Source organism: Copidosoma floridanum, unplaced genomic scaffold (assembly GCF_036245765.1).
Source record: "Copidosoma floridanum isolate Cflo_tuat_1 unplaced genomic scaffold, Cflo_Japanese_pri ptg000006l, whole genome shotgun sequence".
Taxonomy (NCBI): Eukaryota; Metazoa; Arthropoda; class Insecta; order Hymenoptera; family Encyrtidae; genus Copidosoma; species Copidosoma floridanum.
In genome coordinates, this window is record NW_028321883.1 from 10,694,953 (window position 1) to 10,718,598 (window position 23,646).

The window sequence follows — 23,646 nt, forward strand, 5'->3', positions numbered from 1 at the left end:
GCGACTATCTACTCGTGGTGGGGCGACGTTGTTCCACAGCAATCCTGTCTCCCACACTTTTCCCAACGAACGACTCGTCTCCGTCAATATTTTTAATGCGCGCTCGTGGGCGGGGTTGGGACGCGTCAACTCTTTCACTCCCGAACTTTCTACCTTGAAAAATTCTCGGATAAGCAAGTCCAATGTCGCGGTCATAGCGCAACACTCTGTGCAATTCTCGTCCTGAAGAACTTCCCTGTTTTGACGCATCATGAACACGCCGTGTTGTCTCTTGGTTGAGGCAACTCCATGAGCCACCCAACCTAGCGGTGTGGCTATAATTGCAACATCCGTTCCAACTAAAACTCTTGTTTCACTGCTAGCCAACAGACGCCAATTATCCTGCCCAACGATTATCTCTGGTTGGGCCGTCTTATACGGTTGAATAAAAAGGCTATGCTATTTAGCGATTTCGCGTATCAATTCGCCTGGTAATGATTGCGTCAGGAAAGACAAATTGGTGACTGCGAGTGCGTTGTCAATTTTGTACATATGTTCTGCATTGACGCCGCCTATCTCAAAACGCACTACTTTACATAAATCATTGGTCGCACTACTGTCTCGAATCCCGTTTATGTTGACGATCACATTTTACCGTTCAGTCCTAACCTTTTCGACAACTTAGCATCAACAACCGTGATGGTGGAACCATCATCGAGCAACGCGAAAGTTTCCACCGTTGCTTTGGGCCCGCACACGCACACCGGGATTATTTTTAGCAGAGCGAAAGATTCCAATAGTCATGCGTTGCAATTTGCATCCTGCATCGGGGAGAAATCATGCGGGACGCCAGGAGAAGAGTTTGTTGTATCTTGCCTTGCGCGATTGGCATGGTTCGTTTTTGCTCGCGACTCGTTGTGCAGCAACACGTGATGCAGCCCTGCACATGTGGAGCAATTTGGTGCTTTGCATGCGGTTTGCAAATGGCCGCTTTCAAGACACTTGAAGCACAGACGAAGCTTCTTAATCAAATGCCAATGCCAAGCAACGGACTCATGAGCCAAAACGAAGCAATTTGTTACATGATGGTTGTCGCGCGTCATACATACTGGACACGAGTCCTTTCGAGCTGTTGCAACATGCATCGTTGCTGAACTTCCAATTTCACACATCGTTGTTGTAAGCACACGCGGCCCCCCTATTTGTTTCGGGTTTTTCTTAGCATTTCCACGCGTGTCTTCCACACACACATCGAAATCGAACAAACTACTTGCAGCCGCCATTTCTGCCTCTCTGTACAAGAAATCGGACAACTGTTCTATCTCTGTGTGATCGCTAAGATTTTCAGCGGCATGCTTGATGAAAGCGTATTTCAACGCGGCTAGCAATTTTCTGCCTATTCTTTGAATCACGTCGGGATTATACAGATAGCCCCGCAAATCGAGACTGCGGAAGGTGGCGATTAAGTTTTTTAAAGAAGACGCGAAATGCGGAAGCGTGTTTTGGCCGGTGCACAACGACGAAATGTCTTCGAGCTCACGCATCAATTTTACCGCGAGAATTTTCTTATTCCCGTAATGTAGCTCGAGAGTACTAATAATACCCTTGGCATCGCAGCCGGTTGCGAGCAAGGTATTCACCACGCGGCGTGCATCGCCCTGTATGGCTGTGAACAAACGTGCGACATTTTCTTGGTCGCTATACGCTCCGTTGCTGCTCGTACTCTCATACAATTGATGAAAATGGCGCCACTCAAGTGGATTCCCGGTAAACGCAGGCAACGCTTTCGCGGTGGTTAAACGTGACAATAATCGGGAGTCATTTTCTCGTTGCAACGAGTTTTGAGTCGCACGCAAAGTTGTTTCCAACAAACCAGCCAGGCGGGCAAACGAGTCGTCGTTTCTGACGTTACCTGCAGGATCGCCCCGGTTGTTGCCTGCCAGAGTCGACGTACCTCTGAAAGCCGCAAAACCATGAAAGGGAAACAGGTCGTCGTCCATCCCGCTCCTGCTTTCACGAGGTTCGGAGACCGCTCGCAGAGTGTTGCGTGGCCCCAGCTGGTTCGTCGCGTCTCTGACCTCAGTCGGTCGTCCCCGTTTGCTTTTGTCGCCCTTTGCTGCATCAAGCTCATTGACTCGCTTCCTCGTGTTCATGGTGATTTCGGCCTCCTGGATCGTCAGTCAACCTTCACAATCAGTGTTAGGCTGGGAAGGGCTTTTAATCACCGCGCGACGCGTTCGAACAAATTGTTAACAATGAAGCGAGCCGACAGCAGGAATCACCAGGAAAGACAATTAAAACACACAATTTATTTTATAAAAAGAAATGTATTCACTAATTTAGTACAAAGCCTTCCAGGCGCCATACGCACCTTATTCGCTCGCAGCCCGTGAACATCTGCCGCTCGCTCCAGCGAGCGAGCGTCGCGCCGCTTGCGCCGCTGCGCTCGTTCTTCCCCTCCTTTCTAAGACAGTTCCATACCCCGCATTTCGCCTGTTTCTCGTGAGCTTCGATGTTGGGGCACTGTATGTCGATAGTGAAGGAGCAAACCGCCAAATTCAAAAACTTTACCAATTGATATGAAATGAAACATCACAGCTTAATTCTTCGTGTCATCGAGACTACTTTTCAGCTTGAACGGCTCCAGACCTGCATCTGTGCACACTAGTTTCGACCTTCAGTACAACCGGAACTTCTCGCTCCTATCGAAGTCTATGATAACAAATGGTGGCTTGACGGCCGCGAGTTTCTCGCGCCTAAAACAAGTCGCCTTGATGACTTCACAAAGAAGGCAAATCGACATCCACGTCGTACATTTACTGTTTGCTCCTCCCCACACGACCGCGTTCAATCATTGCATCATACGTTAGCCAAATTTACATGTGTTTTATCTCTGATGTACACAGTAACGTTGCCCCTTTAACTCACAACCCTTAAACGCCTATTTTCGTCTGTTACAACTATCATCAAAGTTTTTGTCCACATCATCATATAAATAGGTACTGTCAGTTTTTAAAGAGGCTAATGTGGTTTGCGAAGAGCTGATTTGTATCTCAGTAGCAGTATTAAAAATTAATCTATCATCTTTTTCTTCTGTATTCGTCGAGGTAATTATTTTTGAATTTTCTTGCACGTCTTTTTGTACATTTTCTACACATAATAAACTAACACTGCTATCTTTGGAATCTGTACTAACATATATTTCTTCATCTTCTTTAATACTTTCAAGTTCAATGTTATCACAGCGTATGATTTCTATACTAACATTATTGGCTAATAAACAGTTATCAAACATCTCCATGCTTGAATTTTCTAAATTAATGACTGACATATTTTGTATTGCATTTTCAGCTTTGGTTGATTCTAATTTATCATCGCTAAGTGAATCATCAACTAACATGTTCAGAATACTTGAGTTTTTAATTGGTACCTTTGCCCTTTTTAGATTGAAAATAAAACTTTCTCCTCCACGGGCTCTGTGCCTAAAAGAATGTGATCTTAAAAATCTTTCACAATCTCAGCAGGTGTTAAAGACTCAATATCAACATTGGCATTTGCAGTTGCAGAAATGTCTTGACATTGTATGTCACTTGAACTCTGACAAGAATTTTTTATGGCTTTTCTCCGATATGTTATACACTTAGAATAATCTACTTTGTCAGCGTTAAAAGGATAAATTCCTGGCTTTTTAAAGCTGTTGGGTAAAATTGAAAGCTTTTTTAATACTGCGCTGTAAGCTTCATGAAATAATGTGCCAAAATTTATTTTTGTAATAATTTTGTTGGATTAATGAGCATGCTTTTGAGCATCAATTTTTTTCTTTTTTCTTCAGCTGGTGCCGAATCAGCATCTGAAGCATTTTTTTTACTTTTATTTTCTCTTGTTCGTGCGTTTTTCTTTTTTTTTTTTGCACACTTCGAATCATTAGTAATGCATTGCATAATCAAAAGTTTAACGTGACTAGGGCAATTATTTCAGTCTGAGCATAAATGCGTTGCCATCCTTATTGAATGCTAAGCATACTTTTGAGAGCAGTATGCACATTTACACTGCTTTGATTTTGCATCACTTGTCGATGATAATGGAACAAAATGCTTTAACACTAGTTTATACAATACCATACTTCTCGTAAGCAAAACAGTTCATCATCAAGGATTGAAGCTGCAAATATCACAAGAAATCAATAAAAATTACATAAATCTCGCAATGATGCAGCAAGCCGGCTTACCGAGACAAAAAAAGTTGGCTTTTTGTTCCCAGAAAGACTAAATATAACTGTATTAACTGCGTTACTGTGTATCAAATATGCACATGTGAGGGTCATAGCCTACAACATTTCGAAGCCTCGGACGAAAACAAGCCCAGTTCAGATTTTCCCATTTAAAATAACATTGGAAAATCTAAACTGAAGTTTTTTTCGTCCGAGGCGTTGATATACTATAGTCAAATAAGTTGCTTTAGGGCCTATTGGTTAGTTTATCAGCAGGCCCACCAATTTTTGAAGTTCTTTAGCTAAACTATGGGATAAAATTGACAGACTCCAAACAAAAATATTGTCTCCGTCTATATAGACGCAGTCATGACCGTCATAAGATTTTCTGGTCATGTCATAACAAATTTATGAATTGGTCAAAGAAAAAATTCGTCCTAAAATCATTGGTGTCATGGCCGTCATATGGCCGTCATATGCCGTGTCATGATGTAATGACGCGTCATATCGCATATCTATGCAGGACTAATAGCTCTGTTTTAGATGTAGGTTCTGCCAGTGAACGCCAATGGTATTCGACATCCTATACGGAATTATTGTAACCAGACTCACTGACTTTGATTACAGGTAGCTTAAATTTTTCTTTGACGCCACCTAGCAGATCCTATTGAACTAAAGCGCAAAGCTAGCTTTTTATTGCAATAAATTTAGCCTTATTATTGCTGTTTTTATTAATTTGTTTCCAGAAGAAAACCATCTAGGAAGTGTCAAGAATAAGTATGAAAAATTTAATCAAAATTGGTTGAGTAGTTTTCGTGGTCAGCGTTTGCGAAGATTTTTGGAACTTCGCTATATATGTTAGTGAGATTTTTTTTGATGGCTCTAAATAAAATAATTTTTACATAGATTGAAAAAAATGCGAATTCCGGTGTGATAAGTCAGTCAAGTTTGGCTCCATAAGTCATACCTGACTGACTGAACAGATTCGTGGCGTCGTGACTTACGTGCAGTAAGACGTTAATATAAACAGCCTAAGTAGGTAGTTGGTCTTTATTTTGTAGATTGCAACTAGAGTAATTAAGTTGTAAGTAAGCGTAATAATATAAAAATGTTTGGATGATACAATTTTTCGTTTATATAGATTTACCTATATTTGTATTATGTTTAAAACATTTTTGTGATGCGATAAATGATTAACGTTCGACTATCTTTCAAAGAATGTTTTCTTTTTACAAAGTTTATTATATATTTCACATATTCTAAAGTGTACGATATATGATTTAAGTATTCATAATAAGGAATAATTGTATTAATAATTACTCTTTAATAATTTTTTTATAAATCCTAATTATACCTCCTTCAATGAAGAAATAATAAAAACTGAGACATAAAAGTTTAAGCCTTGGATTTGCTATGGCTCACAATTCCAACCCCCCTGACTCATCGTGTTAACCCTGTATTACGTGATGGGTCAAATGAGGACACTTGTAAGTTATTTAAATACTCATCTAAGATCATCTATGAGTTTTGTGGATATAATCTTACATAAGTATTTTCAGAGAAGATAAGCATTAGATAAGCATTGCAGATTTCAATTTGCAACGAAAAAAAGTTTAATTTTCACCTTCTGAGACTCCGAAAATTGCCGCAACTTTGGTTTCACTCACAAATTATCATTAAAAAAACGCTTGGAAAAATTATGGCATTAATTTTCTTAGTAGGAGGGGTACTTTTTTTTGGCTGGGCAGTTTTCAGGTGCCAGAGAAGTTCTAGTCCTGACGTAAATGGCATTTCTCTGTGACAACTTTTAATTCTCTATCTACTAGACTTGATTGTGGCAGCTATATCATTTGAACTATGTGGGAATTTTTTTTTTTATAGTATAACTCATGAACAAGAGTAGATATCACGAAAATACTTCAGATCTCCTCGAATACTGGCGTTTTTTAATTTTTGTGAGAGTTGTGGCGGTAATTTTTACACACCTAAAGCTCAGCTCTTATTCTATGAACAACTAACATGTAGAATAATTGAACACATAAATAAATATGAAAATAAGTTTTATTATATAAACTAGCCGTATTACCTTTTTTGAAATAGTTATTGAACTGCTCGTATATTGTATACTTTTTTTATATAATTAAATAAAAATTAATGTATCAATGTTTGTCTTGTAATGAATGCGTAAATGATAGCAAATAATTATAGTCAACTTTTTGCATTCTCATTGAGGTTAAATGCAGTTTATTTATAGAAACATAAGGGTTTTATCATTTATCTCATTACAGTGCTGCTTTGTTCCATATTTAGTTCCAGCTGCATTAATAATAGGACGAATGATTAATTAGAACGTGCCCTAAGTCTACTGTAAAGTACCAAGTTGAATTGTACGATTACTTCTTCCAGAATTAATTCATCAAGTAAAAGTCAAAAAGTTAATTATCATGTATTCTAATACTGAATAAAATTAAACAAGTAATTGATCCCTAAGAGGAGCAAAATCCATAAAAATCATCCTAATTGCAGCGATTTATTTCCGATAAGTTTTTTGTCGTAACGTGCGTATATCATGTACTTGAAAGCCATCGTAAAAACTTACAAGGTCAATGTTTTATCAATTCACACTAGTTTATTTTTTTTTTTCGTGTATTTGAAAGAAACTTGGTATAACTACCTAAATAAATATTTGGTACAGTTGACCCTTCCATATTTCTATTTGATGTTGTTAAATTTTTATTTAACTATGCACCAACAGAAGATCAGCTTATTTAAAAGTTAACTTACACTTACGTTTTTCTTTTTTCGATAAATATTTATCGCACATTAATAGAATTTAATTATTTCAGCGACTTGCATATCTACAACAGAAAATGACTCAATTTCATAGAAGTATTGTTGGTATCTGATTAATGTTTGGATTTGATTGGAATTTCACACACCAGCAAGTTTTAATGTAAAAAAATTGTATGTACCTCAGAAAAAAAAAGTTAAGGGTACTTTTGTTTTTATGAGTTTCTAAAAAACTCTACGTTATATTTTCATGATTAAACGTAGATTAAACTAAACCACCGTTTATATTATAATAAAAAAATATAGGAAAATAGACTCGATCTTACCAGAACAGTCCAATGACTTGAAAATAACGTAGATACCTGTGACATAAGAAAGTCTAAGTTCAAGCCTTATTAAGGTAGTTTATCATCCACAGGCCTATCTACAATGCATCATCTGTTATGTACGTATAACGCTTAAATGTAGAAAAGGCTAATTATTACGTTCTGCGGAGATATGGCAACAGTGGTGATCATCTCGTCATGCATTTGGTATACACACACACACTCGCATTTGGTTATACCAGAGAATATAGAAACATACGGGACGTGTTTCCATATTCTCTGGCTATACATATGCGGCAGCTCTGTAACAAAATATTTAAGACATTTACGTACGCAGCAGACAAGTTACATGACAATTTTTTAATGATTCTCTACTTTGTATTCATACTGGTGACGTCAGAGTTTTAAAATCGTATAAAATAATACGAATTGTAAAATTTTTGACATTTCTCAGAATTTTCTTGGTTACTTATGTAGCTCTTTTTGCCTGTATTCGAAAAGTCCCATTGTAACCTGTGTTAAAATTTTAAACTTGCAACTTTATTATCTTAAAAACCAATGTGGTAGGAATATTTTTCTATAATTCATTCCAAAAGAGAAAAATTTAATCTATAACATAAATTTTTTTCAAGGAAGCCAAAGTTAAAACGTGGGAGTGATAGACTACCTTGAAACCTTAGTATTGCTGTCCAATAAAATCCAATAAAAAGAGTGTATTATTTGCATTGTTTATCAATCAGCATTAACACCCATTGTTCTGGATACAATACAATAAAGACTTCTATTTTACTTCATTTTATAAGGAATCTCAAATAATAATTTTTATTCGTACTTTCAAAAAATTAAACTAAAAAAACTAAGCCAAGGAGACTGTTTATTATAAAACAGTTTTATTTATATTCGTATAGTTTCATACAATAATTTTAGTGAAAATTCTAATCATTAAAAAAGAAAAAAATTGTAAAGCTCTATACATTAGAAAGTGTTGAGCTCATATAATAATATATATTTTTAAAAGTTTACAAATAAATATAGCGTTAGTCGAGTTTTTATTTGAACGTTTATGAAATATTTCCAACCAATACATTGATAATAACTAAATTATAAATAATAATTAATTTTTTTGCAGTTTCACAGTTACTTTATTACTAACAAAAGCTAGTATTGATAAGGTATAGCTGTTAAACTACAGAAAATTGTACATTTCCTAATATTCAACCATGCACAGGTTCTTTGATAAAAAATAATATTAGGTATTATTTTTTCACAGATGTAAACCAACACAAGGTATTCCAAAGTATATTTTATAGGTTAGTATTGGAAACGATAACTCGAGAAATGTTTGCTTTTTAATTTTTTTTACTAAATTTTAACTAAATTATTTTTTCATGACAAAACTTATTGGTTTGTGAAATTGTGATTACATGAGGATAACAACAAACGTGCTGACAGAACTACTTTAAGTTTAATAGAATCAAATGATTTGTTTTACTTTAATTTTTTTTTTACTTTTTTTTTGTGGATGCATACACCAAATGTTTAAATAAATAAGTTCTATCCATGTAAAGCAAGTATTGCTTAAAAAGAAAAAGGATTGGTTAAAAAAAATGTCAAAATGAAATATGTGTGATATTGATACATCTAATAATATGAAAATTTAATAATGTAAGTATTTAATGGAAAGTGAAGAAACAATAGTACCAAATTTTTATCTTATTTTGATTTATAATTATTATTAAATTATTATTAAATTATTAAAAATTTATATTTTTTAAAATTAAGTTATAAGTTTATATGGCTTTCAGGTACAAATATACGCATTTTATTTACAATAAAATTTATCAGGCTGTTTGAAAATATCTTATCGGAATCCATGAGATCGCACCAATCGGGATGGAAACCCTGGTAGAAAATTACTACATAAACTGGCTAGAAACTCGTCAATGTACATACTTAAATGGGCTTACAACATGTTCACGAGTTTCTAGCCAGTTTATGTAGTAACGTTTCTACCAGGGAACTATAAATAAAATCAGCAACAAAATCAATAATAGTAAGAAAGATAACACATTAAGGGCTTAAACTATGAGTCATTGTAAACTAACCGTAAAAGTATCTTCAGTGATGCCACTGGCAGCGATAACCCACCCAGTATTAAGATTACTACTGAAGTACTCAATGTGGTAGCCATTGATCTTACTAACACCTTCATGACCAGGACTCCAAGTGATAGTGACTGAGTTGCTGGTTGTATTGACAATGCGTGGTTTACTGGGATTCTGCGGGCGCTCGTTTATATCAGGAGTGCGATGAAGAGTCGTCGAGGAGCTAACACTTAGGGCTGCTGACCAGGAAGTGTTGCCAGACTCAGAAGAGGCAATACATGTGTACATTCCTGAGTCACCGTTCTGTAGATCTTCAATAAAAAGGCTGCCATTACTGGCCATCGTTATTCGACTACCCAGATGAACAAGCTGACCATTTTTGTGCCAGTTAATCTTGGGTGTTGGCGTACCTACGGCTCGGCAGGGTAGTGAGGCACTACTTTTTAACAGCAGAGTCTGGTTGGCTGGGCCCAGCTCAATTATTGGTGGCGGTACTTCTTCAGTCGACGCAACCTACATTGAGTTAAAAAATTAATTATAATTAAGTTCAACTTTATTAAGACTTCATTAGATATAAAGTTATACTATGAGAATTTGATCCGTAGTCAAGGCACCAATGATGTTGAATAAAATGGTTAATTTGAACGAGATACCATTTATGCAATTGAAATTATATTATTTCTTGAAACAAATGTTCTTTGCAAATATTTTTCAGGTGATAATTTTTTACGAGGAATAAGAATTCTTCAAATATCTGAAAATTGTTTGATTTTTACAAATAAGTTTAAATAAAAAATAAAGTTGTCGCCATTTAATGAAAAATGAATATGCGTATCATTAAAATAAGTAAAAACTAATTCGATCGCAAAATTGCAAGATTGTCACGTTGAAATTTCGGTACATTATACAGTATGTTTTAGACAGCTTATTTAAACCAGTTTTGCTGGAACCATTAGGTACATACAATATTTTTGAATATGCTATAATAAAATTTTTTCAATAAACAACCAAAAAAGTGATCTAAAAAATACCCGTGACCATGTAGTGCATAATATGACATCATCTACTTTTAAATAAACTAAAAAGAAAAATTTTTGTAATAAGACCAATAGAAGCTAAAAAAATAAGACTTTCACTTTTGAACGCGTATTGGTCGTCTTTTATGATTTTTAAACACTGAACAGATACAGTACTAACTCATTTTGCTGTAAATTATTAATCATAATAGTAATAAACTTTCCGTGAACTACGTTTGTTCTGCATCTGCAGCCTGCAGTGCAGCGCACTACGTACGCACAGTAGTCCGATAAGTACGAGGTGTTCTCTGCTAAGTTTTTTGCCATTGCGATTCAACTTTTAGTTATCTGGTCATAGAGGTATTATGAATTTGTATAGTACTCGCTTTGCGCCTATTTTAGGTGAAGATGGCAAGTAAGAGAAATTGTCCCTCGCTGAGATCATCAGAATGCATGGTGCCTTCTGCCAAAATTTTGTAATCAATTGAAAAAGGAATCATTACGAAGGTTTGGAAGAAAAGTTTAAAATGTAGAATTGTGCCAAAAAAATGCATACTATATTTGAGCATATCAGGAGTGCACATTAATTTTTTCAGATTTTTAACAAGGGAAGTTTTCTTGAAAAAATTATTAAATATTTACAGTTTAACACGGTCTCTTATGAGAGGACAAAGTTAGGTTGCCTTTTAATTAAAAATTAAGGTACATTATAAATGTGTTAGATTAAAAAAAAAAGAAAAACATTTTATGGATACCTTAGTACGAAAGAAAGATGCTCAACAAAAAAATCACGACTCACCAGGTATTTTTCAGTGTTATGACAAATAGATAAATACTAGCTGTACTTATGTTTACCAAGCTTGACACAATTGCAAGCATGTATATGCACTTATATATTGTGTTGACACAGTTACAATTCATATTTTTTATTTTTTCAATTTCGTAGGATATGCGACAACATAAAACAAAAGTTATTGCTGTACATCAACATACTACACGCTATAAAGTCACTGATTCATTTGATCGATTAGCTCTCAACAATTTTTTTTTTTTTTTTTTTATATTAAAAAATTTCCGCACAAAGCACCGTGCATTCTAGCAATTCCAGCGATAAACAGTTTTGTCTCCCTCGGTGGCGCCAACTACCATAGATGAGCAGCAGATGTAAATTATATTTTTTCTATTGAGGGCGCAGTAAGTTTCCAAAGATTTCAAAAAACGCCCAAAGTTGAAAAAATAGTTTTCGCCTCAAAAGCGCCGTCAACCCGGGGCTGTCTTACGTCCCTTGGGCCCTATTTTGCATGTCCCTCAAGCCTCAAAATAGCTTTGGTAGCGATGGCGCTTATCTGTTGAAAACTACCATTATATCAGAAATATTGAGTTCCATTGATTAAATACTAATCATTCTAAAAATCAGTCTTTCAAAAGATTTAATAGATAAAAAAAAAATGTTAGTGATTAAATAAAATTGTTTTAATGTTCTAAAAACATATGTATAAAATCGGGCATTTCTATTGATTTTTAAAATGCTACGATTTTTCGAAATATTCTATCTTTTTATTTAAAAAAAATAAGATAATTCAGGTTAACATTGAATAACTTTCATACTTGTATAATTTTACGATGCTTACTCCTCAAGGAAACCCGTAAAAATTGTTTTTTGACATATCTTGACATGTCTTTGAAAAAAAAGTGAATTTTTTTTTAAAGTTACAATGACAAACTTTTTTGAAACACATGCATGTCTGAGGTAAAAATTGTAATCAAATGAAGGGAGGGACTTCAAATTATTGCACTAGAGGAGATCGGGGCTTGCTGTAACAGGGATAAGTAGTAACACGCTATTTTTGCTTGATATATAAACTTTATGTCTCATTTTTTTGTATTAATTTTATTTTTAAATCATGTAGAATAACCCTATCACGGTCAGTGTTCTACTATACAACGCAGTGAGTAGATGTGTGCACGAGTTTCAATTTGGTAAGGTAACGTTATATTTTAACTGCAATTAATTTTGTGTTTCACTGCTCTATTTTATTGATTTGCAGAAGTAAATGTGCACATAGATTCAAAACACCGTGTATCGAAAATGAGTGAGGAAAACTATACTACGCGATAAAGCTCGTCAAGACTGATAGAAAAGCTCTTTACAAAATTTTGATTTGATGTGCATTCTCCGAGGTATTGACAAATTAAGATTAATAATTTTGGCCAATCACAGAGCGCTTAGCGTCGGGGGGTGGGCTCTCAGTGCCGGTAGTGTAATCGACTCTTGATGGAGGGTGCGGTGGTGGGGAGATGCCTAGGGGAAAAGAAGGTTGGTACGCAGAGTGTAGCTTTATCGACTGCAGAGAATCAATGAGTCGTCGAACCGGGGGGTAATGCAAACACTGCTGAAACGAATGAGGATGTAGCAATAATAAAAGGGATACTAAAAGAATGCTCTTGGTAGTAATAATCTGAATAACCAATTCCCTTTTCTCCAAATTTTTAGCACATCTCTGAAAATAAACTCTACAGAAAGAAAAAGGAGTCATAAAAGGACGCTGGCAAAGCGGTATAAACACTTTACTGAAGTTGCCAGTCCTTGAGTATGAAGAGCCAAAATAATAATTTCTCACCTTCGAGCACACTCACTGGTGACAGCTCAGTAAACTCCAAAAATTAAGACTAACTGAGACCAAAAATTATTACTCAACTGAGACCAACTGACCAGTTAATCCACTACACAACTAAAAACAAAGATAATTAGAGTACACACTAGGGCAAATACGAAAACTTTGAGTGTTACTGTAACTTTTAGTACTAATCCACTGGAAGGCTGTTCGAACACTTACTGTTGATTACTCCGTATACTAGCACAACTGAAACCTTCTTGCCAGTCAGTTCAGTGCATAACTAAAAAAAGAAAATCTGATTACAAGCTAGGGCATGAACAAAAATGACAAGGGTTGCAGGATGCTTTTGGTATCAGCAGAAGTGTACTTGGCACATGTGCTCTGCATTGTCAAACTAGAATACCTCTTCATTTGCAGAATATCTCTCAAAATGAACGCTTTAGGTTAGCCACAAATACACGAAACTGTAGACCAGGTATTGTTTAGGTAAAATTAATGTATTGCATGTGCAGCATTATCTGAAATGAAGAAAACCACAAAGAACCACGCATTTAAAAAAATCAATGTAAATGTATGGGTACATGTTTTATACGTATCTGACGTAGCAAGATTTACATAAATGATGTTTGGTACCATAACACATAACTTTTGATGATTGGCCCACATCGTTACCTGCAGGCGCAAGCTGCTGTGACGGCGCGGCCGGTGTCCGGGTAGGTATCAGGCTTTTCCGGAGTCTCATCTTTGTTTACACGTCAAGCGCGTCTCTCATGACGGTAAAGGAGCAGACGACAAAGAACTGACGATGTACCTTTACTTATTCAAATTTTTTGAGATGCAAGGGAACATTTATTTGGAAAAAAAAAAAAAAAAAATAGAGCCACAAATCCGCTAATACACATTTTACTTCAGGTAATTACAGTAGAAGTAGTTTTTTTTTTTTACTTGTTTTTTTTGTAATTTTGTCTGTTAACTATTTGACTTGTTTGCGATCACTCTCTATAAAGTATTGTGCTACAGCTTTTGGGTCAGTTTTTTAATAACCGTTATTTTGACTATGGAGCCTCGCGGTAATCGCGCAAATTATACTATTAAGGACTACACGCAAATGGTGCACTTCTATTACCTGGCGCAGGGAAACCTAGATGAAGCTGCACGTTTATATTGAGGTCGTTGGCGAAATCGTCGGCATCCGGATCCTCGAACCATTGGGGCTGTTCATCGCAGATTCCTTGAAACAGTAAGTGTTTTACCTGTTCGTGACGATACTGGTCGAGGTCGCTCCCGTGAGATTCCTAATCCTGATATGGAAGAGGCGATCCTGGATGCTTTCGATGATGACCCAATGACATCGATACGTGTAGTTGCTCGTCATATGGGAGTTTCCCAAGGACGAGTCCAAGCGGTAATGGCTGATAGCGGTAAGCATCCTTATCATTACCATCGTGTGCAGGAACTGCAAGAGCGTGATTGGCAACTGTGAGTCAACTTTTGTACGGGTTTGTTAGCTTAAGTGCGCGTCAATGCTGAATTTGTGAACTACATTTTGTGGAGTGACGAGTGCCCGTTTTCAAGAAATGTTATGATGAACCAGCATAATCCCATCATTGGGCTGAAGAAAATCCGCGGCTTACATGACCTACAATATTCCAATACCGTTTGAATATTAATGCTTGGGCTGGAATCATCGGTGATCGAGTTGTAAGTTTATAATTATTATTTAAACATATCGAGCCTTAAAGTATAGTCCACACATCAATAATTAAAAATCCTAGTATTTAGCATAACCAATTTATACTTGTTCAATTTGAACACAGATTGGATCAGTATTCTTTCCACCCAGACTGAACGCAGCAGCTTATTTGCATTTTCTGAGGGATACACTACCGCCCTATCCAGAAGATATCCCGCTGAACATTCGTTTAGCTATGCTCTACCAGCATGATGGAGCTCCAGCGCACTTTTCCGCCAACGTTAGGAGGCTCTTGAATGAGCGCTATCCCGACCAATGGATTGAACGAGGTGGTCCAATTCAATGGCCAGCACGATCGCCAGATCTGACCCCACTTGACTACTTCTTGTGGGGCTGCGAGAAGGAGATCGTGTACAAAACTAAAACTCTCGGGGAAGAAGACTGTCATGAGAGAATCATCAACGCCTTCAACATTATGCGAGAACGGGGTATGGTGCAACGAGCCGTAAACAACATCATTCGTCGTGCCAACCTCGTTCTTAGAGTAAACAGAGGACACATTGAGCAACTCCTGTAATCATAATCTTAAACCATCAGCCCTTTTCAGGGAAAAAAAAAATGCTAAGGTTCTATTGCACTTCAGTACTATGCATCAACTGTATGTATAAACAAAAGGAGCTACAAGTATCTGCTGTAACTGCCTAAAATTTTTTTTTTCAAAAGTAATGTTCCCTTGCATCTCAAAAAATTTGAATAAGTAAAGGTACATCGTCAGTTCTTTGTCGTCTGCTCCTTTACCGTCATGAGAGACGCGCTTGACGTGTAAACAAAGATGAGACTCCGGAAAAGCCTGATACCTACCCGGACACCGGCCGCGCCGTCACAGCAGCTTGCGCCTGCAGGTAACGATGTGGGCCAATCATCAAAAGTTATGTGTTATGGTACCAAACAACATTTATGTAAATCTTGCTACGTCAGATACGTATACAACATGTACCCATACATTTACATTGATTTTTTTAAATGCGTGGTTCTTTGTGGTTTTCTTCATTTCAGATAATGCTGCACATGCAATACATTATTTTTACCTAAACAATACCTGGTCTACAGTTTCGTGTATTTGTGGCTAACCTGAAGCGTTCATTTTAAGAGATGTTCTGCAAATGAAGAGGTATTCTAGTTTGACAATGCAGAGCACCTGTGCCAAGTACACTTCTGCTGATACCAAAAGCATCCTGCAACCCTTGTCATTTTTGTTCATGCCCTAGCTTGTAATCAGATTTTCTTTTTTTAGTTATGCACTGAACTGACTGGCAAGAAGGTTTCAGTTGTGCTAGTATACGGAGTAATCAACAGTAAGTGTTTGAACAGCCTTCCAGTGGATTAGTACTAAAAGTTACAGTAACACTCAAAGTTTTCGTATTTGCCCTAGTGTGTACTCTAATTATCTTTGTTTTTAGTTGTGTAGTGGATTAACTGGTCAGTTGGTCTCAGTTGAGTAATAATTTTTGGTCTCAGTTAGTCTTAATTTTTGGAGTTTACTGAGCTGTCACCAGTGAGTGTGCTCGAAGGTGAGAAATTATTATTTTGGCTCTTCATACTCAAGAACTGGCAACTTCAGTAAAGTGTTTATACCGCTTAGCCAGCGTCCTTTTATGACTCCTTTTTCTTTCTGTAGAGTTTATTTTCAGAGATGTGCTAAAAATTTGGAGAAAAGGGAATTGGTTATTCAGATTATTACTACCAAGAGCATTCTTTTAGTATCCCTTTTATTATTGCTACATCCTCATTCGTTTCAGCAGTGTTTGCATTACCCCCCGGTTCGACGACTCATTGATTCTCTGCAGTCGATAAAGCTACACTCTGCGTACCAACCTTCTTTTCCCCTAGGCATCTCCCCACCACCGCACCCTCCATCAAGAGTCGATTACACTACCGGCACTGAGAGCCCACCCCCCGACGCTAAGCGCTCTGTGATTGGCCAAAATTATTAATGTTAATTTGTCAATACCTCGGAGAATGCACATCAAATCAAAATTTTGTAAAGAGCTTTTCTATCAGTCTTGACGAGCTTTATCGCGTAGTATAGTTTTCCTCACTCATTTTCGATACACGGTGTGTATTCGATTTTAATATTCCGTCCAAAAATTTGAGTGTAGTATTATTGTTTTAAAAATTGTATACTTAATGTAAGAAATCATGCTTTGGGGCATGTTGTAATAAAATCTTGGGGCAAATTGTAACATGTTACCACTAATCACATTATTGACTTCACAGTATTTCATGTTAAAAGTGGGCATATGTTAAATGTATTGCAGGTGATGTATCATATCTATGAATAAATTGATATTATTATTATTACTCTGCTGAAGACTGAATATAGTCATTATTATTCTATCAAGTTTTTAAATGCTGTAAGTTTAAAAAAAAAATAACTGATAAAGCTTTAATTGACATCGAAAGTGACTTAAATTCAATTGTTACTACTTGCCTCAGAGCTGTTACAACTAGCCCCAAATGAAGGGGAAAGTTGTACCAACCGATTTTTTTAAGGAAAATATCTTGTGCTATAAGCTTTTTAAAAATAAAAATTTTATTCCTTTTTCATAAAATACTAGAGTAGTTCAGTTATCGATTGGCATTTTTGGATGTAAAAATATGAAAAATATACTTAGTATAACTGTTTTTCGTGAAAATTGTTACAACAAGCCCCTAGCTCTCCTATGAATGATGAGACTTACAAAAGTGTTTAATTAAATTCGATGACGATATTAACGTTAATTTTTCAATTGAAATATTAATCAACATTCATTAACTCATTGACTGAATTCGATAACTGAAATTATATTCATAATAACTGTAAAGCATAGCACATAGTTCCTGTAACGGCACACAATTAAAAGTAACGAAATTTTCTGAGTGTAACATAAAAGCAGAGAGTATAACTAAAAAAAAGTTATTCTATCGTCGTAACAAAGTAATAAGAAATTGATAAAACTTTTTAAAATAATCTTGATGCAGTTATCTACACGGAGGGAAAAATCATGGAGCAAACGCATAGCGGCGATGGAAGTGCCCCCCCTTTTTTGAACCTATGTGATTGGCTCATGACGTGTGTGCTTTCAACGCATGTAAGCTATGGCCCACCAGCATAAGCGCTAAGCACGGAGAAAACGCATGAAGGCACTGGCTTTTTTTCCATCGTGCCTATACGTTTTCGGGAGAGAGGGGATACCGTCCTATAGCAGTCAGTATAGGTACGTATACGTATACACTTCTTGTCTGCTACGCACTATATAGCTGACTATAGGACGGTATCCCCTCTTTCCCGAAAACGCATAGGCACGATGGAAAAAAAGCCAGTGCCTTCATGCGTTTGCTCCGTGCTTACTGCTTAGCGCTTATGCTTGTGGGCTATAGCTTACATGCGTAGAAAGCACACACGTCATGAGGCAATCACATAGGTTCAAAAAAGGAGGGGCACTGCCATCGCCGCTATGCGTTTACTCCGTGAGTGATTTTTTTCTCCGTGTAGGATTCAACCGAATTTTAGATTGATCTGCTCACTCAGAGCTGAGCAATAAATTTTTTAATTACCGTTTGTATGTAGGTACAGTCCAGAGAAAATTAAAGTTGCTTACCTTATCGATGATGTCGTTTTCAACTTTATAACATTATTTATTGAATAAATAGCTTCTTTATCAGAAAAAAAGAAGTTGACGAAAATTTTTGACTTGCAAAGAAAAACTTACGCCTAAACTTGGAGAGATTAGTTATGAGTTATGAGTTATTAGTTGAAAGGAAAAGACAAAAAATCATGTCAAACGAACAACGCATGATCTTATTTCTTTTTTTTTTCCTCAAACCGTTATGTACTTTAGTAAAATTAATTTCAAACTGTTCAATTATGTAAGAAGAGTGTGCCTCAACCCCTCTATTTGCGTGAAAATATTCAGAATAAATTAATTATAGTAAGTTAAATTAATTAACTAGAGGTCAGTATGGTAGGAAACTAATACATATCCGATATTAACTAATTAGATGTATCGATAGTGGTCGCAGTGGCGCAACGGTAGAGTTGCAGTTCCGTCCTTCTCCAAGGTTAAGCTACATTTGGCGTGGTTAGTACTTGGATGGGTGATCGTCTGGTCACCATTCAGGTCTCGCCCTTTCGCTTTACCTTTAAGATTAACTGTTTCTCTGACGCTTCGTCTACGTGATTATAGGTGAGACTAAGTTGGTCCAGATGTATATATATGTATATAAACGTCTGGTCATAACTCAGATGCACCGATGGCTAATTAACACTAAGCTAGTGTAAAAGAATGCCTTGTCTGAACCTATGGGCGATGATGAATAGAAAAAAAAAAAAAAAAAAAAAAAAGATATATCGATGGAAAGTGATATTATTTTTGTAATAAACTTTTTAAACTAGATATTATTGCTAAAAGAAAATTGGTTGCACATTCTTGATTCTCTGTAAAATACAAAAAGCCTAATTTTAGTGAGATTAATCGAGATTTGAGAGAGAAAACAAAAAATCATTATTGTTTTTATACAGCCATACAACCAAATTAATATCTTCAATATGCTAGGGAGCTATAGTTTTCTCCGCACTGCTCTTAAAGCTGTGTACTTATACACGCTGCGGAAATTTACGCAACGAAACTCTGACATCGGTGCATCAGAGCAAATCCCTTATCAACGCTTATTTCTGTCTTTTTCCTACTTCTTAAAAATTCAACTACAATTGTCCATTCAATATAATTGTGCATGATATAGCAAAACCAACTTCGCACAAACGAAGGATTCGTAATGACTGACTTAGGTTGTGGGATAATTATTATCGTATAAGTCAATTATTTTATAAGCAATAACTACACAAAATTACAGTTGTCACATTCAATTTTGTTTTTGTGTGAAATATCATACAAAATTATTAATCGTCATAAAAAGTATTACCTTACCAAAAAGAAATTAAAGAAGTGAAGCTGTATGATTTCAGTTAAATTATTTCAATACTTATAAATATTTTTAGTTGAACAATTATTTGTGATATCCAAACTAATGTGTTTTCTTTTGTAACAGTAATTGTATTACACCACTTTTTAAAAGCGGTTTTGTATTAAGTATTATAGGTATTTGAATCATAAAAAAATCTTTACGCCCAGTACTATCGCAAGTATTCATTATAAAAAGATTAATAAATAGTCTAATCACCAAATGAGACTCCATGTTGGTACCTATGTTACATTCTCTGACTATTATATCACTAGCAGCCCCCCGACTCGGCTTCGCCCGAGACTTACTAAATGGAACACCGTAGTGTGTTGACATGTAATGTGAAACGTTTTCAGATAGAAATTTTACATTTATTCCTGACACTTCTTAGAACACAAATTATTTGTTCGCAATCCATACAGTTGAGTGGTCAAATAATAAGCTGTAAAAATTGAAAAAAAATATTATTGCGCTGAAAAGAACTGTGCGTTCCTTATGCCATCAAATAATATTTGACCATAAGGGGCCGTTGATTTGCAGTTTCTCCCGTATAATTTACGAAAAGGGCCATTTTTTTAATCTGTTAACATTTTGAACTCCCAAAAAATATATATAAAAAAAAATTTTTTTTCTCTTATCTCACAACTTTATGTCCAGAGCAAAAAATTCCTGGAGCTTAATCTCTACATTTTTTATTGCCACAAAAATACAAATATATTTTTTACGTATTTAAAAATCTGATTTTGAATCTTTAAAGATTTAAGAGATTACTGGGAGGGTAAAATGAAAAGCTAATCTCCAACGTAATGGATTCTTTATGTGTCGATTTTAACGCTGCTGTTCCAATCTTGATAAATTTTCTGCGTCAGTTTCTTGACACCTAAAATTGTATTCATGAGATATATTTAAAGTTTTTCTTCCAATTCACCCTCTTGCGCCTTTTGGCATACTTAAGACTTTTGTGACCCTTAAAGGCTGTTATCTGTCAACTTTGTTAAATTCTAATATATTTGTTGGCAAGGTAGTTTGACGTCCAATGGCCCTAAAAAAGACCGGTGAGCTTCTTAAGTAAACTCTTTCTTAAATAAAGTTTACAGCAATTGTGACTGCCTGGATACCTCAGGGTGATCTTTTCTGGCCTGCTGTTGAAGACCTCGACTGATCAGGAAAAAAATTACGAAGTCCAAAGCTTTGGAGCTAGTTGTAAAGATCTTTCCCAACGTCTCCTGGTATAACGTCGAAGACGTTGGTATCTAAAGCACCTTTTTTTTGTAGACTCAGTTGATTTGATGATCGATGGTGGTAAGATTGGTAGAAATTGATTCGTGATGTTTGCTCGTTGAAAATTGTCCCATTGGCTCAAGTTTTTTATTCCATTCATAGCTGTTAGGTTTGCCCAGCACAGACATTGGAGACGATCGGTGATTCCTGGTTGAGTGCTTAGAGTCGAGAGGGTTACATAGGGTTGTCGGTAACTGGGTTTCCCAGCCTTGCGAAGAACAGCTCCGGTCGTGACGACTGCCAGTGAATGGCTGAATTAGTTTAATAGTGGCCGTCTTTAGTTAATATAATCTTTTAGTCGACAAACTGCTTCCAGAAATGGTAGTAAAAATGTATTTGCTGGCAAGGTAGCTTACACTTAGGTGGCCCCTAAAAATAACCGATGAGATTGATGGTTAAGTAGGGAACGTAAATACTTATAATGGCCCTGAAAAAGGCCAGTGGTGAAATTTCCAGTTATTCCTTATTATTATTCTTGATGATGGAGAGCCAGCTGTGGGTTGCTTGACTCTTATCCTCGGAGTCTCTGTGTACGGAGACCGTACATGAGGAAGATACGCCGCTGACCAAAGAATATCTCATCTTCGGGTCGTTCCCCGGATAACCAACCGCTCATCGTCAGACGGGAACATGTGGGTATGCGCGTTGGGGACACGGCCTTTAAGAAGGTAGCCGTTGAAGCTACCCATGCTTCTCAGGGCTGTCTTTCCTAGCTTACATTTGTAGCCAAACTTTCTCTGACGGCACCAGACGGAATGGTGGAACGGCCACATAACTGTGAAGTTCTGGAGTAGGTTGTGCTCTGGCTAGATACGTCTCCTGGTATTTCACCAGAGACGTAATCGGTTATAATAATTTTTTATTGGTGGCACTCGTCAATCCTGGAGGATCAGGGTGAAAGTAGATCGAGGTCACTTGCCCATTAGAGAAGAGCGTCATCAGTAACTGGGTTACCTAGCTGCATGACTAGTATCTTCATTCTTGATGCAGCTTGATGAACTGCCGGTAGACGACTGCAGGAATTTCCGAGACACTCTGGCTTATTATAACTACATTTATTTAATTCTGTCGTAGGTAGATTCGATATTATGTCAACGCTACCGAGCGGATCCTACTGAACTAAAGTGAAAAGCTGTCATATTTTTGCAAAACTTTGAGCTTATTTATTGCTATTGTTATTGAATTTTTCAAGATAAGAATTACACTAAAAAAATCTAGGAAGTGTCAAGAATCGGTATGCAAAATTTCAGCACAATCGGTTCAGTAGTTTTTGCGGTTAGCGATTACAGCGGTCTTGGAATCTTTGCTCTATTTATTAGTAAGACTAGCAGCCCCCCGTCTCGGCTTCGGCCAAGACTTACTAAATAAAACACCGTAGTTTGTTGACATATAATGTGAAACTTTTTCAGTTAAAAACTTTACACATATTCCTGACACATCTCAGAACAAAAATCTTCTTATTACGAACATGTTTTTTCGGAATCCATACAGTTTGTTTAGTCAAATAATGTGTAAAAATTCAAAAAAATAATTATGCTTAAAAGTACCGTGCGTTCTTTATGCCATAAAATAATTGGTGGCCATAAGGAACCGTTCATTTGCAGTTTCTCCCGTGTAATTAATGAAAAGGGCTATTTTTTAAAGCTGTTAAGATTTTAAACGCCCAAAAAATTTATATTAAAATAAATTTTTTTTTCTTTTATCTCACAACTTTATTACCAGAGCAACAAAGTCCTGGACCTTAAACCCTACATTTTTATTGCCACAAAGACACAAATACATTTTCTACTTATTTAAAAATCTGAAGTAGGATCTTTAAAGATTTCAGAGATTGCTGTAAGGGTACAATGAAAAGCTGATCTCTTACGTAATCGATTCTTTATTTGTCGATTTTGACGCTGCTGCTCCAATCGCGATAAATTTTCAGCGTCAGTTTCTTGACGCCTAAGTAGAATTGTATTTATTAGATACATTTAAAGTTTTTCTTCCAATTCACCCTCTTGCGACTTTTGGCGTGCTTAAAATTTTTGTGACCCCTAAAGGCTGTTTTCTGTCAACTTTGTTAAGTTCTAATATATTTGTTGGCAAGGTAGTTCGACGTTCAATCGCCCTAAAAAAGACCGGTGAGCTTCTTAAGTAAACTCTTTTTTGACTGAAGTTTCCAGTAAACGCAATTGTCTCCACACCTCAGGGTGATCTTTTCTGGCCTGCTGTTGAAGCCCCAGACTGATTGGGAGAAAAATTACTAAGTCCGAAGCTTTGGAGCTAGTTGTAGTGCTCTTTCCCAACGTCTCCCGGTATAACGTCGAAGACGTTAGCGTCTAAAGCACCTTTTTTATTTGCAGATACAGTTGTTTTGGTGATCTTAGATGGGGTGATTGGTTAGTGATACTTGTCCAGTGGAGGCTATACATCCCGTTGGCTCAAATTTTTTTTTTCCTTCATAGCTGTTATAGGTTTGCCCAGCGCAGATCTTGGGGAGGATCAGTGATTCCTGGTTGAATGCTTAGAGTCGAGAGGGTAATACATCTAGGGTCGTCGATCACCGGGTTTTCCAGTCTTGCGAAGAACAACTCCGCAGGTGACGTCTGCCAGTGAATGGCTGACTTGGTTTAATAGTGCCTGTC

General features: G+C 36.4%; 1 protein-coding gene across 1 annotated transcript in view; it reads right to left on the reverse strand.

Moving 5' to 3' along the window:
• LOC106644351 (roundabout homolog 2) overlaps positions 1-23,646 on the reverse strand; it is a 535,313-nt gene that overhangs the window by 54,167 nt on the left and 457,500 nt on the right. The window contains exon 7 of the mRNA XM_089598313.1: positions 9,411-9,923. Coding sequence (XP_089454439.1) covers positions 9,411-9,923 — 513 coding nt within the window. The remainder of the gene's footprint in view (positions 1-9,410; positions 9,924-23,646) is intronic.